At 43.3% G+C, this 18,391-nt stretch overlaps 2 protein-coding genes across 4 annotated transcripts in view; one reads left to right on the plus strand and one right to left on the minus strand.

Moving 5' to 3' along the window:
• Positions 1–5,425, plus strand: part of lancl2 (LanC lantibiotic synthetase component C-like 2 (bacterial)) — a 61,154-nt gene extending 55,729 nt beyond the window's left edge. Inside the window, exon 10 of the mRNA XM_046355897.1 lies at positions 4,637–5,425. Coding sequence (XP_046211853.1) covers positions 4,637–4,713 — 77 coding nt within the window. The 3' untranslated portion in view covers positions 4,714–5,425. The remainder of the gene's footprint in view (positions 1–4,636) is intronic.
• LOC124039678 (vesicular, overexpressed in cancer, prosurvival protein 1-like) overlaps positions 5,295–18,391 on the minus strand; it is a 103,050-nt gene continuing 89,953 nt past the window's right edge. For 2 of the 3 annotated variants that reach the window (XM_046355900.1, XM_046355899.1), the window contains exons 4-5: positions 16,398–16,531; positions 5,295–8,248 (exon numbers count right to left, since the gene is read on the minus strand). In XM_046355900.1, the coding sequence (XP_046211856.1) occupies positions 8,067–8,248; positions 16,398–16,531 (316 nt within the window). In that variant the 3' untranslated portion in view covers positions 5,295–8,066. The remainder of the gene's footprint in view (positions 8,249–16,397; positions 16,532–18,391) is intronic. The other variant, XM_046355898.1, reaches the window with a different exon arrangement.

Raw genomic sequence — 18,391 nt, forward strand, 5'->3', positions numbered from 1 at the left:
GTACAGTACCATTCAAAAGTTTGGACACCTACTCATTCAAGGGTTTTTCTTTATTTTTACTATGTTCGCTATTATTCTACAATGTAGAAGACATCAAAACTATGGAATCATGTAGTAACCAAAAAACTCTTAAATCAGTCAACAAGTGCTCAGCATATGTGGGAACTCCTTCAAGACTGTTGGACCGGCTGAAGCATGACGTGGGGTGGGTGCCTGCCGAGCCCACCAAGACAAGAAGACCTCTCGAGCTAGCTACGGCGTGGAAGCCCGACGAGCTAGCAGAGGCACCCCTGGGTCCATCGGCGACGGCACCCGGACCCGACATCACCGACCAAAACAAAAACCAAAACTCCCTGATGCTTCTTTTAGTGGTGTCAGCATTCTGTAAGGACCGACGCTGGAGACGAGAAGCAGGTAGAGGGAGTGAACATTTTAATGAAACAACAGACATGAAACAGAACAGGAACAGCATTTGGACAGGGGAACAATACCGACGTCAATGCTGACACAGGGAATAAATGGAGGAGCACATAGATATAGAGGGGGTAATCAACAAGATAATGGACTCCAGGTGAGTCCAATATAGCTCAGCTGCGTGTAATGGTGGTGACAGGTGTGCGTAATGAAGGGCAGCCTTGCACAAGAGGGAGAGTGGGAGCAGGCATGACAGTCTGAGTGTTGGAGTGTGCCCCTCTGTCAGTAGATTTTAAAAAGAAAAGTTAATCATGCCATCTGGTTTGCTTAATATAAGGAATTTGATGTATTACATATACTTGAACTTTTTACTTTAATTCAAATATGACAATTGTGTACTTTTTCCACCACTCGACTCATCCCTCATTCAGTGTAGTAAAATAGGGAGATAGGAGAGGGGACTCTGTACCTCTCTGTTAATGAGATTTTAGGAGCTCTGCTCTCTCATTGCTAATACAACTGAGAGATTGACCAACTACTGGACATTTTACACACAATTAACAAATGTTCCATGGCATGTTAAATTATTTGATCATGTATTTAGGAAAAGAAGTGCACTCTAAACGACTTCTGCACTGTCATGTTTAATGAGCTAGTGAGGCTTTTGCTCTTACCTCTCTGAACCTTCCTGAGACTTAAAGCTCTCTGCCTCACTGTGACTGGGTGATAATTGACTTAATATTTTAATCATCATTTTTTTTCTCTATAATTATAATCTGATAAATATTGTGTGGGGTGTGAAGTCAACTTTGATAACTTTAGCAGCTGGTCAGGAAAGGCTGATCTTATTACATCATAAAACCTGTCAATGGGCACAGTCCAAATAATCTGAGTGGCAATTACTTTTTCCACATTTCGTTAGATTACAGCCTTATTCTAAAATGGATTAAATAAATAGAAATCTTCAGCAATCTACACACAAATACACCATAATGACAAAGCGAAAACAAGTTTTCATACAAAAATACTTTATTTACATAAGTATTCAGACCCTTTGCTATGAGACTCAAGCTCAAGTGCATCCTGTTTCCATTGTTTATCCTTAAAATGATCCTCAATTTTAGAATAAAGCTGTAACATAACAAAATATGGAAAAGGTCGAAGGGTCTGAATACTCTCCAAAGGCACTGTAGGTTACCTTTAGATTGGCAATGACTGGCCTCTATTTGGTTCTGCCATTGGTCCACTGGTGAGGTTTCCCTATGCCAGCTTTGTCCCCCCATCCCACCCACGTGTTGTGTGCAGCCACATCTCCTAGGCAACCAGCTGCTGCCCACGTCTGAGTAGATTTGTGGGCTGTTGTGATTGGTTGGTCTTGACCCCCTTTGTCTCCCCCTCTCTCACACACACGGACAAACACGTACGCTCCCTTTTCCCATCCCTGCCTGAATTAATCTTCCACTGATAAACAGTCTGGTAAAAAATATTGCAGCATTTTAATTTTATTAGTAATATATGGGCCCATGTTGGCTCTACAACCTAGAATATTGAATGTTCATGTCTTGAATGTAATAACAGAATACATGTAATATTTCACATTACTGTTGTACCCACAGTGTTACAAGTACATTTTCAGCTCTTTGAACTATTTCAAAGAGATTTGAGAAGGTTTTGTTCATTCACGATGATAAAGAACTCCATGACGAACGGTGAGTGATTTGTAAGCCAAGCTTTCATGTATATTGGGTTGTATGGTTGGGCGGTATCCTGATTTCCGTGCCATCATACCGTGCCTGTGCCATCCTGGGATAGACAGTATTACCTGTTAGTGCAGACAGGTGGCGCCAAAAGAAATTAGGATGCAAACATCTACCAGAATGCTAACAAGTACTAAGGAATCCCCATAGTGGACGAGTGCATGAAAAATTGACTACCAAGACAGACAACCCAGCTCATAAGGTTATGCAAGTACAGTGCCAGTCAAAAGTTTGGACACCTTCTCTCTCATTCAAGGGTTTTTCTTTATTTTTACTATTTTCTACATTGTAAAATAATAGTGAAGACATCAAAACTATGAAATTACACATATGGAATCATGTAAGCAAAAAAGTGTTAAACAAATCAAAATATATTTGAGATTCTTCAAAGTAGCCACCCTTTACCTTGATGACAGCTTTGCACACTCTTTGCTTTCTCTCAACCAGCTTCATGAGGAACTCCGTTTGCATAACGTACAAAACAAATATTACGCAGCAGAGCTCTTAATCCAGGAGGGGATTGTCTCTGCTGCTGTTACCAAGAAGCTTGATATTGCAAGCTAACATTAGCCACTAATGCTAGGAAGTTGACAAAAAAACCAACTGGAGAGACTTATTTGGCACATCTTAGATAGTTAACTTCATAGTTATATACAGTGCATTCAGTATTGTATTCAAACTCTTTCCCTTTTTCCACATTTTGTTACCTTACAGCCTTATTCTAAAACACTCATTCTATACACAATTCCCCATTACAAATGTATATTACATTATTACATATTGTTTTTTACCTTATTTACATAAGAATTCAGACCCTTTGCTATAAGAATCTAAATTGAGTGCAGGTGCATCCTATTTCTATTGATCATCCTTGAGATGTTTCTTCAACTTGATTGGAGTCTACCTGTGGTAAATTCAATTGACTGGACATGATTTGGAAAGGCATGTACCTGTCAATATAAGGTCTCACAGTTGACAGTGCAGGTCAGAGCAAAAAACCAAGCCATGAGGTCGAAGGAATTGTCAGTAGAGCTCCGAGACAGGATTGTGTCAAGGCACAGATTTGGGGAAGGGTACCAAAACATTTCTGCACAATTGAAGGTCCCCAAGAGAACAGTGGCCTCCATCATTCTTAAATGGAAGAAGTTTGGAACCACCAATGCTCTTCCTAGAGCTGCCCGCCCAGCCAAACTGAGCAATCGAAGGAAAAGGGCCTTGGTCAGGGAGGTGACCGAGAACACAATGGTCACTCTGACAGAGCTCCAGAGTTCCTCTGTGGCGATAGGAGAACCTTCCAGAAGGGCAACCATCTCCGCAGCATTCCACCAACTGTTATGGAACAGTGGCCAGATGGAATCCATTCCTCCAGTAAAAGGCACATGACAGCCTGCTTGGATTTTGCCAAAAGGCACCTAAAGAACTCTCAGACCATGGTCTGATAAAAATATGATTGAACTCTTTGGCCTGAATGCCAAGCATCACGTCTGGAGGGAACCCGGCACCATCCCTACGGTGAAGCATGGTGGTGGCAGGATCATGCTGTGGGGATGTTTTTCAGTGGCAGGGACTGGGAGACTAGTCATGATTGAGGGAAAGATGAACGGCGCAAAGTGCAGAGATCCTTGATGAAAACCTGCTCCAGAGTGCTCAGAACCTCAGACTGGGGCGAAGGTTCACCTTCCAAAAGGACAACGAACCGAAGCACACTGCCAAGACAACGCAGGAGTGGCTTCGGGACAAGTCTCTGAATGTCCTTGAGTGGCCCAGCCAGAGCCCGGACTTGAACTTGATTGAACATTTCTGGAGAGACCTGAAAATAGCTGTGCAGTGACGCCCCCCATCCAACCTGACCGAGCTTGAGAGGATCTGCAAAGAAGAAGAATGGGAGAAACTCCTCAAATACAGGTGCGCCAGGCTTGTAGCGTCATACCCAAGAAGACTCGAGGCTCTAATCTCTGCCAAAGGTGCTTCAACGAAGAACTGGGTAAAGGGTCTGAATACTTATGTAAATGTGGTATTTCAGTTTTGTATTTTTACAAGTGTAACTTGATCACCTCACTTAAGTTGCGCTGCAGGATTGACTCACCTCACAAATGAAAAATAATCGAACAGGCGAAGCGATTAATGCGATCTGCTTTATCTATTACCTAATGCACAAGTTGACTGCAGGTATTTATTTCAAATGTACACATTTTAATTTATTGAACTGTATTGGAAATTCAGTGGGTATTTTAGAATACCCTGGCATACAGTATACGGGCCAACCCTAGGTTGTACTGTCTCTGCATGTAATGAGACCCTAGTTCCTTTTTCCATCCTTACTCACAGCAAATTTGTGTTTTAACGTTATAGATTTCTTGTGTATTTGACTGTTGTAAATTGTGAAATTATTCAGCATTAGCTGATGTTGATGCCATGTAATGTCGTCTTATTGAATTTGAAATACACCATTCTCTCTCTTCCAGGTATGGCCGGGGCTATCCACTACCTGTCAGATTTGACCCAGCCTGAGTCTTCCTGCTTCCCTGCATTTGAACTTTAACCTTTGGGTCGTAGACGACCTCGTCCCCCTTCCGTTCTGAACATTTGGGAGAGTGCGAAGAGAAGGGCTCTTGGATGAGGGGTTTTGGGGTCTGATGGACCCCTGGCGTCTTGACGAAGGGAACCCTCAGCCCAGAACTGCAGCCTGGGGAGGGATGTTGTCCCCTGCTCTGGTTTTTCAGACACATGGACGGAGGAAAAACACCCCAAAGCCCTAGGCCTTTAACTCTGTAAACGCTGTGTGTGTTGGGGTTTTGTTGTGAATGGGAAGAAAATGCTGTTTTGTTCGTGGATCTTTGCCTCTGCATGCCTATCCAGATCTCCTTCTCTGTATGTGATCTCTAATCCTTGTCCCACACCAGTTTGTAGTGCTACTCCCTCTTCCCTAGAGACTAATTATCTTTGCATGGGGACATCAGAAAACATGTATTAGCCTTGGAATGTGCGTGTCAGTCAAATGTTAATGTCTAACAGTAAATTAGCGTGGCTTTTTTGTGTGTCACTGTTTTGTCCCATTTTCCATTTCGTTAATGTGCTGAAGAGAGGATTTTGTTCAATGCCGCTTTGACCTTTTCTCGTGGATATTGTTTCCCTCAGGCGAACAGCGTTACATTATGAATGTTGTACAATAAACCGGGCTTCAATTGCTGTCTTACCGAGTGATTACAGTACAATGTCTTAAATAAAATGCATTCTTACCTGCCTTTAGAGGACTGACTGCTTCGGTTTGGTTTTTGGGGGTGGAAAACATTGGTCAATAGTCAAAGTGGTGCATCTCAATGAGGTACCGAACAGATGGCTTTATTTAACATATGAGGAGGAGGAAGTCTTAACGGGGGTTTGGCCAATTAGTGTTCTTTAGAAAGCCACCTCAGGCCAATGTGAGTGTTACATAAGCATTAATTACTCCCACCTATCACTTCCAAGTTAGGACTGCCATTGCCTGGAGTTATCTGTACTGTTAAGTCACCCAAAGCTAACATTCTGGGATGACTCAGTGTTTGAGTATTTATCTGCAGTTGTGGAGAAATGTGGCTTCTGGCTGATTTTATGTAAGAATGTCTAGGCAGTGTCTCATTCATTTGGTCTACATTTTATCTGAGGGGAACAGTTTTCCTTCCCAGATGATAATATTTTCATTCAACAGATATGACATCCAAGTATAAAACCTTCAATCTCAAAGCACGACTGAACAGTGAGAAGTCCGTCACGGACAACTTTAAAGGGAATAAATGAACACTAGCTTCTATCGGAAGGAAACTTTATTAACCATATGGATGGATCATTTCTATTTTTTTTGTCATGTAAAATGCCGAAAACCAACCGTCTTGGTACAACAGTAAAAGCACATCCTAACTCTACAAATGACATTTTAAACCTTGGTTGCATAGTTAAATGATCAAATAGAGACATGTCATATTAGCCAAACGTATACACATCATCCAATAGTAACACTTACCATAAATTCGATCTCCCTCCTTGGTTCTGCTCTAATAGTGTCTATGTACCCCAGTTTGCCGGCTAACATCTACAAGGACCATGTCAATGACAGTTGTATCGTTAACACTGGGTGGTTAGTTCGATCTGTTTTAACAGATGGTAATGTCTCATATCCTGCCCAGAAAATAGTCAACGCCCTATCTTAGGACATTTCCACATGATTGCCTTTGTGGAGGGGTTGAGTGCCTGATCCACTCTGACAAATAAGTGTAAACAGAAGAACGTACCTTCACCCAAATGGTCAGTGCCAGCTTGAGGACCTGGTCAACCATTGGGACATGGGGCCTTTACTACACATGCACATTCTACATGTGAGCTTGATAGCTTGTTTATGTGAAAGCAAACCATTTTTTTAATTCTCCAAAATGCAAAAAGGTTTCAGATTCATACATGAAAACATTTTTACCACAGTAAGGGTGTATGTACAGTGCTGTACCTACCTACGCAGAACCAGTTGTTCGTTAGCATTCTAACGGGAGATGTTTAAATGGCGAACAGATGGTACATCGTGTTTGAGGAACTAGGTTACTGAAAGAGTGCAGCTAGCTTTTGTGACTACCACTACTTTGTCTAGAGATTATTGCAGCACAGAATTTGAGAATCCGTAAGTAAGCAGTTTCACTGGGATGGGCCATCGGTCAGAAAAGCTTCCCATATGCAAAATGTAATCCAGTTGCGACCTGCGTGTGTGAAACAAACATCGTTTTGGGTTAATCCTCATTGTGGTTGAGCTCCTTACTGTACAAAGTGAAGTCGATCTGAGAACCATGGCTGAACTTCTACGGGGATCACATCTCACTTCGAGTGGAAATGGATGCTTAGAGTATATTGCGTAGGTAGAGTTGTGGTAGGTTTCACCGTACCCATGCAGTCACTGACAAATTGTAATTTGAAACCACTTGTCTTGGTCTCAATTGGGGGTCCGTCTGGTTGATTTGATTCTACATTTACATTTTAGTCATAATGTGAATGAAACATTCCAAACAAATCGGCCTCTCATAATTACCGCTCTCTCCAGTGCACATAATAGGTCCGATAAATCCAGGTCGGTTTCCTTTCCCTTCACAGCAAATGGGCACAATTTGCACAACGCATCCTGACAAGTGTTTATAGTCTATTGAACATTTTCTCAGTGTTAGGCGAACACAGCCAGCTACAGAGAGAAGCCCAATTATTCAGCCTCATAGTAGGAAAGTCTTTGAACCTTTTAAGCCATTTAAACACCTTTTGTTTTCAACTTCTCCAAGGTGTCTTTCAACTCAAATTTGATATTGCTCCTGTACAGTTTAGATAGTGCTTGGTCTTATGCCCTTGGTCCTGGATCAGCTTCTCAACCCTAATGTTTACTTGAATCGATATTCATCTAAAAGCAATGTGCTGATCTTGGGTAAGCTTTCGTCATCGACTTCCACAGTTTGGTGTCTGTGGCAGGACTCTGTGACTCAGTACATATCACGGTCACAGACCATGCCCATCAAGATTGCATTGCCAGCAGAAGAGACTGCGGTGGATAGTTATGCTTTTGTGAAAAAAGTGGGCAAGATGGAGGAAGGGTGAATGACAGTGACATCCAAGCCGTGGAGATACGGAGATAAATTCAGCCCGTCTTTGTCCAGAAGACCACCGCCTGCGGCACAGGTCCCCAGAAGGCAATTTGTCTCTAAAGGTGGTTGTCTGTATCTTGTCCCTAGCACTTGGGCTGATGGTGAAGGTAAAACAGTGGCAGACAGACTGTAGATGTCCCCTCCTCTCCTTGTCCTGTCAGTTCTGCTCGTGATGAGGTCACCATGAAGGAGAAGAAACGGAGGGGACGCCAATGGTCTCCGTCAATGACGCCACAGACACTGGCAGCCTTTACCTCTTCTCTGGTGTCCGGAACACCTGTTCGTAGGGCGGGGGTGGGTGGTTGCAGTACGAGGGCGGTGGAGGGTAGGCGCTCATGTGGGCAGGGCCGAGCTGGATGGGGTAGGCGGGGGTGAGGGGTGATGTCATGACGCCAGGGTCGCCGTAGCCCACCATGCCAGGTTGCTGGGATACTGCATGGGGAAGACACAGAGAGACCACTGTTAATCATCTTTTTACAAGCGTTTGGTACAAATATACATTCTGTGAACAAAAGTGTGTGTGTGTGTGTGTGTGTGTGTGTGTGTGTGTGTGTGTGTGTGTGTGTGTGTGTGTGTGTGTGTGTGTGTGTGTGTGTGTGTGTGTGTGTGTGTGTGTGTGTGTGTGTGTGTGTGTGTGTGTGTGTGTGTGTGTGTGTGTGTGTGTGTGTGTGTGTGTGTGTGTGTGTATAAAATGTGATTTGTGGAACTACTTAATGTGTGTGGGTCTGGTGATTGCATGCTCATTTGCATTTCCTGTTTCCTTAAAGAAACACAACAGTGCATCAAGCACTACTATAATCTTTGCCATTACAATCAAACTTTGCTGTACAAAAAGCTGTCTTTTGATTGTTTTCAAAATGGAGAAGCATAATGGCAGCCCAATCATCTGTGCCACTACTTGAAAGTCTATTTCTGAACCGATTGAAAATAACACAGGATTCAATTTGAATGAACACTTAAAATGTGTTTTCCCATGTTCCCTGATATAAACATGAAAGGAATAAGCCATGCTAATAGGTTTATTGATGCTTTGTGACGCACAACAACCCAGTGAGAGCGAAAACAAAACACATGACAGTGTTCTCCCTCATGTTCAATTCTCCAGTGCCTGGAACTCCATAGCCATCGAACCCAAGAATGAAATTAAACGTCCATATATTATTGGAGCACTGAATACAATTTTCTGCATGACTGAATGATATAATGAACGATCCCATTTATTTTTGCCCTTTCAAATAGCTTTCGTTGGGAAAGCTGGCAGTACGATTAGGTGCCCTACTTTTCAGTCTGAATAGCAGTTTGAAGTCTGTTGGAAAAGTTTGGGAGTCAAAAGGCCAGTGACTGTGGAGCTCGCTGATTCGCTTAACATTTCTACTAACTTCTCAACTCAACAAAGCCCTGAATTCTGGAAACATCTCTCTTTCATTAACTTCATCCACTCTTCTACTCATCCTTCCCTCCTCTAATCTTCTGTGTAAAGCAGATAGAGGGGTTGAAGCATAAAACGTTTCACGGTAACGAAAGAGTGTGTGGTTCTCCTACTCTCAGTGACTCCTGAGGGGGCACCGATAACAACGAGCAACACATTGTGCTGCTACACCGGCAGGCCAAGGTGGAGGATGGGTTCTGTTCCTCTCTGGATAGATCCAGGAGAAACCTAGAGGCCTTTCTAACCTGGGTCAATCAGGATTTACAGCTACAAGGTCCATGCGCCCCTTTATGTTTATCCCATGTGTAACTCTGTGTTGTTTTATTGTCGCACTGCTTTTGCTTTATCTCGGCCAGGTCACAGGTCACTAGCCGACCTGGTTAAATAAAGGTGAAATAAAAAACACAATAAAAAATATCGTACATGATTTGAAGCAGCCTCAATAAACTCACTTTCAATGACAGAGCACCTACGAAAGCACCATCTCTCGCTGTTTCATTTCTATACCAGGTGGTTAACTAGGGAATGAAAGGTGGTGGTACAAAAAGACAAGCTACAGTACAAGCAGGTTGGTTGGACCCCCTCCGGGTAAAGCGCGGCGAGCTCATTTTGAATGTGCTAATTAAATGTCACCAGATGTCTTTCCTACGGGTCATTCTGCAACAGCTGGAAGTTCAGAGGTCATATTGCTGGCATCCTATTTGTTTACAGTCGACTTAGTTCTGAATAAGCAGAAAAAGAGAAGCGAAGGAAACTGCTGTGACTGGAGTTTTGCCATCAGTGGGATTTTAGTCTGGGGAAAAGGCCAAATAATAGTGATGATGATTTGTTCAAGTTGACCAGAGTCAGCGATATTTATACACTACTTCTGAGATGTTGTGTGAGGTGATTTTCTACCTTGGTGACAACTAATTCAACTCATTTGTGGGATAAGGGTGGCAGTTGTCTTGAGATTGGGTGCAATCGGTCGGATGAAAGGTTTATGAAGCGGAAGGTTTGGAACTCACTTCTAAACACTCCCATCACACAGCGAAAAAAAAAACAAACCAAACACTTCTCTGATGTGAAAGGACAGATCCACCACCAACCATTTCTCTATTTAAACTGCAGGCATTGCATCATTGGTTGTCATCATTAAAGTGGAGGGTAATGGAGAATAACAAAAAATATACATGATTGTAAGATGGTCTGACACTAGGGCAGCATTTTCTCTTTCATCCTCCTTCTAAACAGCTCAAAGCCTCCACTGACACAGGAAGCAATACATCAACTATCTATGACAAACATCTCACACACTTTTCCCACAACTAAGAATACAACAGGTGTAGACCTTACAGGGAAATACTTACTTACAGGCTCTAACCAACAGTGCAAAAAAAGGTGTTAGGTGAACAATAGTTAAGTAAATAAATAAAACAGTAAAAAGGCTGTGACAAATAACAGTAGCGAGGCTACATACAGTAGCGGGGCTACATACAGTAGCGGGGCTACATACAGTAGCGGGGCTATATACAGTAGCGAGGCTACATACAGTAGCGAGGCTACATACAGTAGCGGGGCTACATACAGTAGCGAGGCTATATACAGTAGCGAGGCTATACAGTAGCGGGGCTACATACAGTAGCGGGGCTACATACAGTAGCGGGGCTATATACAGTAGCGAGGCTACATACAGTAGCGAGGCTACATACAGTAGTGAGGCTATACAGTAGCGGGGCTATATACAGTAGCGGGGCTACATACAGTAGCGAGGCTACATACAGTAGCGAGGCTACATACAGTAGCGGGGCTACATACAGTAGTGAGGCTACATTCAGTAGCGAGGCTACATACAGTAGCGAGGCTACATACAGTAGCGGGCTACATACAGTAGGGGGGCTATACAGTAGCGAGGCTACATACAGTAGCGGGGCTACATACAGTAGCGAGGCTACATACAGTAGCGAGGCTATACAGTAGCGAGGCTACATACAGTAGCGAGGCTACATACAGTAGCGGGGCTACATACAGTAGCGGGGCTATAACAGTAGCGAGGCTATATACAGTAGCGAGGCTATAACAGTAGCGAGGCTATATACAGTAGCGAGGCTACATACAGTAGCGAGGCTACATACAGGCACCGGTTAGTCGGGCTGATTTGAGGTAATATGTACATGTAGATATGGTGACTATGCATATATGATGAACAGAGAGAAGCAGTAGTGTAAAAGAGGGGTTGGTGGGTGGTGGGTGGTGCGTGGTGCGTGGCGGGACACAATGCAGATAGCCCGGTTAGCCAATGTGCGGGGGCACTGGTTGGTCGATCCAATTGAGGTAGTATGTACATGAATGTATAGTTAAAGTGACTATGCATATATGATAAACAGAGTAGCAGCAGCGTAAAATAAGGGTTGGGGGGTGGCACACAATGCAAATAGTCCAGGTAGCCATTTGATTACCTGTTCAGGAATCTTATGGCTCGGGGGTAAAAACTGTTGAGAAGCCTTTTTGTCCTAGACAGCTTAGCCCCAGTGATGTACTGGGCCGTACACACTACCCTCTGAAGTGCCTTGCGGTCGGAGGCCGAGCAATTGCCGTACCAGGCAGTGATGCTCTTGATGTTGCAGCTGTAGAACCTTTTGAGGATCTGAGGACCTATGCCAAATCTTTTTAGTTTTCTGAGGGGGAATATGCTTGTCGTTCCCTCTTCACGGCTGTCTTGGTGTGATGTGGACACTAAGGAACTTGAAGCTCTCAATGGTCACACAAGTATGTTGTTTTTGGTTTTACTATCCTTCGGACAAGTGGAGACATTTTGCAGGTTCCCACAAGGAAAAAGGCTATTTTAGGCTTAGGGGTTAGGGTTTCAATTAAGGTTAAGGTTAGAATTAGGGTTAGGTTTAGGGTTAAGGTGAGGGAAATAGGATTTTGAATGGGAATCAATTGTTTGGTCCCCACAAGGTTAGTTAAGCAAACGTCTATGTGAGTGTGTGTGTGTCTGTGTCTCGGCCACGTGCACAGGTTTGCAGTGCCTGGCCTCCAGATTGGGTGCCTGGCAAAGACTAGGGCAAACGAGTTGGTTAGGTACTACTCTGTTTCAGCTGTAATGGGCAGCCTAGCTGTTTGGAGAAGGAAGTGCTTTCTGACCTTTTGAGTGTCCATGCATACATACCAATGTGTAAAGTTGCCATGGAAATTGAAAATAAGTACTAGGAGAAAATAGAAGTCTCTCTACAACCCATGCTGCCAAGATTGCAATCAACAGCCTTGGAAACCAAAACTATACACATTAATTTAGCCTAAATAGATTACTTGGATTTAGAGCGGCCGTGTGTGTGTGTGTGTGTGTGTGTGTGTGTGTGTGTGTGTGTGTGTGTGTGTGTGTGTGTGTGTGTGTGTGTGTGTGTGTGTGTGTGTGTGTGTGTGTGTGTGTGTGTGTGTGTGTGTGTGTGTGTGTGTGTGTGTGTGTGTGTGTGTGTGTGTGTGTGTGTGTGTGTGTGTGTGTGTGTGGTGGTTTGGATCTCAATTCCAAACACTCCCATCACACTGAGGAAGCAACAACACACCAAACACTTTTCTGACATGAAAGAACGCATCCACCACACTGGCTCTATTTCAACTTCACTGCGGGCATTGCGTCATTGAAGAAGAGGGTAATGGAGAATAACAACAGATATTACAGTGCCTTCAGAAACAATTCACACCCTTCAACTTGTTCCCCATTTTGTTATCAAAAAATGTTAGATAATTAAATTCTTAGTACAGACACCTACATTCAACACAAACAAACCATTACCAAGACATTTTGCCTACAGTACATGTACAGTGCCTTTAGAATGTATTCACAACCCTTGACATGTTTTGTTGTGTTACAGCCTGCATTTAAAATAGATGAAATGGAGATTGTGTGTGACTGGCCTACACACAATACCCCATAATGTCAAAGTGGAATTATATTTTTTGAATTTTTACAAATCCATTAAAAATGAAAAGCTGAAATGTCTGGAGTGAATAAGTATACAACCCCTTTGTTATGGCAAGCCGAAATAAGTTCAGGAGTAAAAATGTGCTTAACAGGTCACATGATAAGTTGCATGGACTCACTCCATGTACAATAATAGTATTTAACATTATTTTTTTAACGACTACCTCATCTCTGTACACCACACGTACAATTATCTGTAAGGTTCTCAGTTGAGCAGTACATTTGAAACACATATTCAACCACAAAGACCAATGTCTCGCAAAGAAGGGCACCTATTGGTAGATGGGTAATAAAAAAAGAAGACATTGTATATCTCTTTGAGCATGGTTAAGTTATTAATTACACTTTGGATGGTGTATCAATACACTCAGTCACTACAAAGATACAGGCCTCCTTACTAACACAGTTGCCGGAGAGGAAGGAAACCACTCAGGGATTTCACTATGACGCCAATGGTGACTGTGGTGACAATGTTATTGATTCATCCTCAGTTTTCTCCTATCACAGCCATTAAACTCTGTAACTGTTGTAACCTAAATGTCAGACTGAAAAGGAAGCCTGTACAGAATAAAAATATACCAAAACACACATCCTGTTTGCAGTAAGGCAAACTGCAAAAAATGTGGCAAAGAAATGAACTTTATGTCCTTCATAAACATGGTTGTTTGGGGCAAATCTAACACAACATCATGTTCTAAGTATGCTTGTCATTGGCAAGGACTGTGGAGTTTTTAGGATGAAAATAAACTGAATAGAGCTAAGCACTGGCAAAAAAAAAATTAAAGAAAACCTGCTTCCGTTTGCTTTCCTATAGACACTGGAAGACAAAATTCACCTTTCAGCGGGACAATAACCTAAACCACAAGGCCAAATAGACACTGTAGTTGCTTACCAAGACAACATTGAATGTTCCTGAGTGGCCTAGTTACAGTTTTGACTTAAATTCGGTTTGAAAATCTATGGCAAGGCTTGAAAACGGCTGTCTAGCAATGCTAAAAAACAAATGAAAACTTGACAGAGCTTGAAGAATTTTTAAAATAATGTGCAAATATTGTACAATCCAGGTGTGCAATGCTCTTAGAGACTTACCCAGAAAGACTCATAGCTGTAATCACTGCCAAAGGTGATTCTAACATGTATTGACTCAGGGGTGTGAGTATTTATGTAAATTTGATATTCCATATTTAATTTGAAATAAATTAGCAAACATTTATAAAAACATGTCACTGTCATTATGAGATATTTTGTGTACATGGGTGGGAGAAAAATGTATTTAATCCATTTCTAATTCAGGCTGTAACACAAAATGTGGAATAAGTCAAGGGTACATATACAATCATATACAATGCCTTCTGAAAGTAAGACGGTCTGACACTAGGACAGCAGTTTCTCTTTCAGCCTCCTCCTAAACAGCTCACAGCCCCCACTGTGTTCTGACACAGGAAGCAACACATGAAATATTTATGACAAACATCCCACACACTGTTCCCACAACTAAGAGACAACACTGACATCAAGTGTGTGTTCTTTGGAGTTTTTATTATCCTTGTAGGGGCCAGACCTCACAAGGATAGTAAAACAAGGAAAATTCAGACGAGTGGGGCCTTTTTACCAGTCCTCACAAAGAAAAAGTATATTTTAGGCTTAGGGGTTAAGGTTAGCTTAAGGGAAAATAGGACTTTGAATGTGAATCAATGGTTTGGTCCCCATAAGGTTAGTAAATCAAACGTGTGTGTGTGTGCGTGTGTGTGTGTGTGTGTGTGTGTGTGTGTGTGTGTGTGTGTGTGTGTGTGTGTGTGTGTGTGTGTGTGTGTGTGCGTGTGTGTGTGTGTGTGTGTGTGTGTGTGTGTGTGTGTGTGTGTGTGTGTGTGTGTGTGTGTGTGTGTGTGTGTGTGTGTGTGAGAGCATGTGCACGTGTCTCCAGATTGTGGGCCTGCCAAAGACTAGGGCAAACCAGTTGTCTAGGTACTGCTCTGCTTCAGGGGTCGTGGGCAGCCGAGCTGTTTGGAGGAGGAGATGCTTTCTGTACCCTTGAGTGTCTCTGCATACAGGGACCTTTGAAATGTTTGGATCCTTTTTTAATGTACTTGATTGGTGGATTCAAATAAAGTATTTAAAATGTGTGTTTGTATCCTGGTGAACACCAACATTCTGCGATGCATTGTGCAGCATGAACACACGCCAATGTGTAAAGTTGCCATGGGAATTGAAATTGAGTACTAGGAGAAAATAACAGTCGGTCTCCAACCCATGCTGCAGAGTTCGCAATCAGCAGCCTAGGAAACTAAAACCATACACATTCATTTAGCCTAAATACACAAACACGACTGGTGACACAACACACTTCTGTGTTGTCTCTGTACTGCTTTATTTGTTGTTGCTACTTGGCTACGTGCCAAACGTTTTCACTTTATACTCTTAATAACTGTTTTTAAGAAGTTTACCAAGGTCTTAGTTTTGTCCTCACTACATTTTTTTATTCTCCTTTTAAACTCCTGACACGTTATCTGGACATAGATCTGCAGGACCTCCTCCGGCCAGAAAAAAATAACGCTAAATTACATGATGCCCTCTCATTGCAATCGCTGTACACTTAATATAAAGGAGAACTATCACCTTATGGTGAGGATAGTCGAGATGCAAGCTCGGCTTCAGACGCAATCGTTAGACAAGGGCAATTTAAGAGTAGGAACGGATGATACAGCGTCTGTGCCACCAGTAAATACAGGCAGTAGTGTTAATCCCCCGGCACAGTCCCCGCAGCCGGACAATTTTGTCATTGCTTCTGGAAAGAAATGCTTTCGGTATTTAAAAAAAATATATATATTATATTTATATTTACCGTTTTTCCCATTTCGCCTTCTGGCCTATTCTACCCCACCCACCCACCCACCCACCCACCCACCCACCCACCCACCCACCCACCCACCCACACCCATTTGAGAATTCAAATCCAATGATATTCCAATGCTGATAGATCTATTTGTCTTGTTCGACATGACAAAACAACAGGCTTACTATCAGCATATTCCACCAACAAAACAACATTGTACAAAGTTGCAAGTACATTAAGGGCTTCAGACTAAATCCATAGGGATAAAAAAAAACTAAACAAAGTGCAAGTGTAAATGACTTTTGAAAGTCAAGTGCAGTGTGATGTTGGCACGTGTGTCTCTTAGTCTACTGACCTGGCGTGGATACGGGCTGCCTGGTGAAGGAGACGTTGAAGACAGGCTCGTCGCTGAGGGGCGAGGGGTACATGCGCCTACGGATGAAGAAGCCTGCACCGCAGCAGAACAGCACCCCCATCATCAGCATCAGCCTGGCGAGAGAGAGTTAGTTCAAGATCGTTTGATAAGCACAGATCCTGGATGCACTGTGACCTCCACTGACCAAAGTGTCTGAGGTCATAAGGTCATACAGTAACATCCCTAACAGACACCGCTGCTGAACCAATTGGAGCCACCGATCAGCCGTGAGGGCGAGAGCAGTGGAGGGTGAATAAACCTAAACACTGTACTCCCTTTTATATTTTGCACCTTTTACAGAAAACGCATTTTTCACTGTAACTTGTCACTTTTTTTCATTTCCACCGGCAATGAGAGTTTGCCCACATTTCATTGGGATTATAGTGGGCCAGCCAGAGATTTAAATCTCAGAACAGAAAGGGGAGGAAAGGTGACGAGCATCCCAAAAAGTCCAGTAGTAATCTCCTTAAAGACTGCACCAAAAGACCCTATGAATTACTTACTTTAACAGCTTAGTTAGGAGCCACTGTTACTTCTCAATTGAGAGAGAGAGGATATTGAGGCAGTGCAGATGAATTGTAAACCACATATCACCATCAATCTTGAAGATTTAAATGACTTGTCAACGCCGCAGCCAGACAGCTTTTTGTCTGATCAGACAAAACGGTAAAGCAGGAGTGTGATTTAGCAGCGGAATTAGTACATCACATATACCTAAAACCTCCATCTGAAAAAGGGTAAAAAGACATGATTAGGGAACATGTGCAATTACATCTGTGTAATATACACTGCTCAAAAAAAATTAAGGGAACACTAAAATAACACATCCTAGATCTGAATGAATGAAATATTCTTCTTAAATACTTTTTTCTTTACATAGTTGAATGTGCTGACAACAAAATCACACAAAAATGATCAATGGAAATCAAATGTATTAACCCATGGAGGTCTGGATTTGGTCTGAATTAAAGTGGAAAACCACACTACAGGCTGATCCAGCTTTGATGTAATGTCCTTAAAACAAATCAAAATGAGGCTCAGTAGTGTGTGTGGCCTCCACGTGCCTGTATGACCTCCCTAAAACGCCTGGGCATGCTCCTGATGAGGTGGCGGAGGGTCTCCTGAGGGATCTCCTCCCAGACCTGGACTAAAGCATCCTCCAACTCCTGGACAGTCTGTGGTGCAACATGGCGTTGGTGGATGGAGCGAGACATGATGTCCCAGATGTGCTCAATTGGATTCAGGTCTGGGGAACGGGTGGGCCAGTCCATAGCATCAATGCCTTCCTCTTGCAGGAACTGCTGACACACTCCAGCCACATGAGGTCTAGCATTGTCTTGCATTAGGAGGAACCCAGGGCCAACCGCACTAGCATATGGTCTCACAAGGGGTCTGAGGATCTCATCTCGGTACCTAATGGCAGTCAGGCTACCTCTGGCGAGCACATGGAGGGCTGTGCGGCCCCCCAAAGAAATGCCACCCCACACCATGACTGACCCACCGCCAAACCGGTCATGCTGGAGGATGTTGCAGGCAGCAGAACGTTCTCCACGGCGTCTCCAGACTCTGTCACATCTGTCACATGTGCTCAGTGTGAACCTGCTTTCATCTGTGAAGAGCACAGGGCGCCAGTGGCGAATTTGCCAATCTTGATGTTCTCTGGCAAATGCCAAATGTCCTGCACAGTGTTGGGCTGTAAGCACAACCCCCACCTGTGGTTTGTCGGGCCCTCATACCACCCTCATGGAGTCTGTTTCTGACCGTTTGAGCAGACACATGCACATTTGTGGCCTGTTGGAGGTCATTTTGCAGGGCTCTGGCAGTGCTCCTCCTGCTCCTCCTTGCACAAAGGCGGAGGTAGCGGTCCTGCTGCTGGGTTGTTGCCCTCCTACGGGCTCCTCCACGTCTCCTGATGTACTGGCCTGTCTCCTGGT

Source organism: Oncorhynchus gorbuscha, linkage group LG07, assembly GCF_021184085.1.
Source record: "Oncorhynchus gorbuscha isolate QuinsamMale2020 ecotype Even-year linkage group LG07, OgorEven_v1.0, whole genome shotgun sequence".
Taxonomy (NCBI): Eukaryota; Metazoa; Chordata; class Actinopteri; order Salmoniformes; family Salmonidae; genus Oncorhynchus; species Oncorhynchus gorbuscha.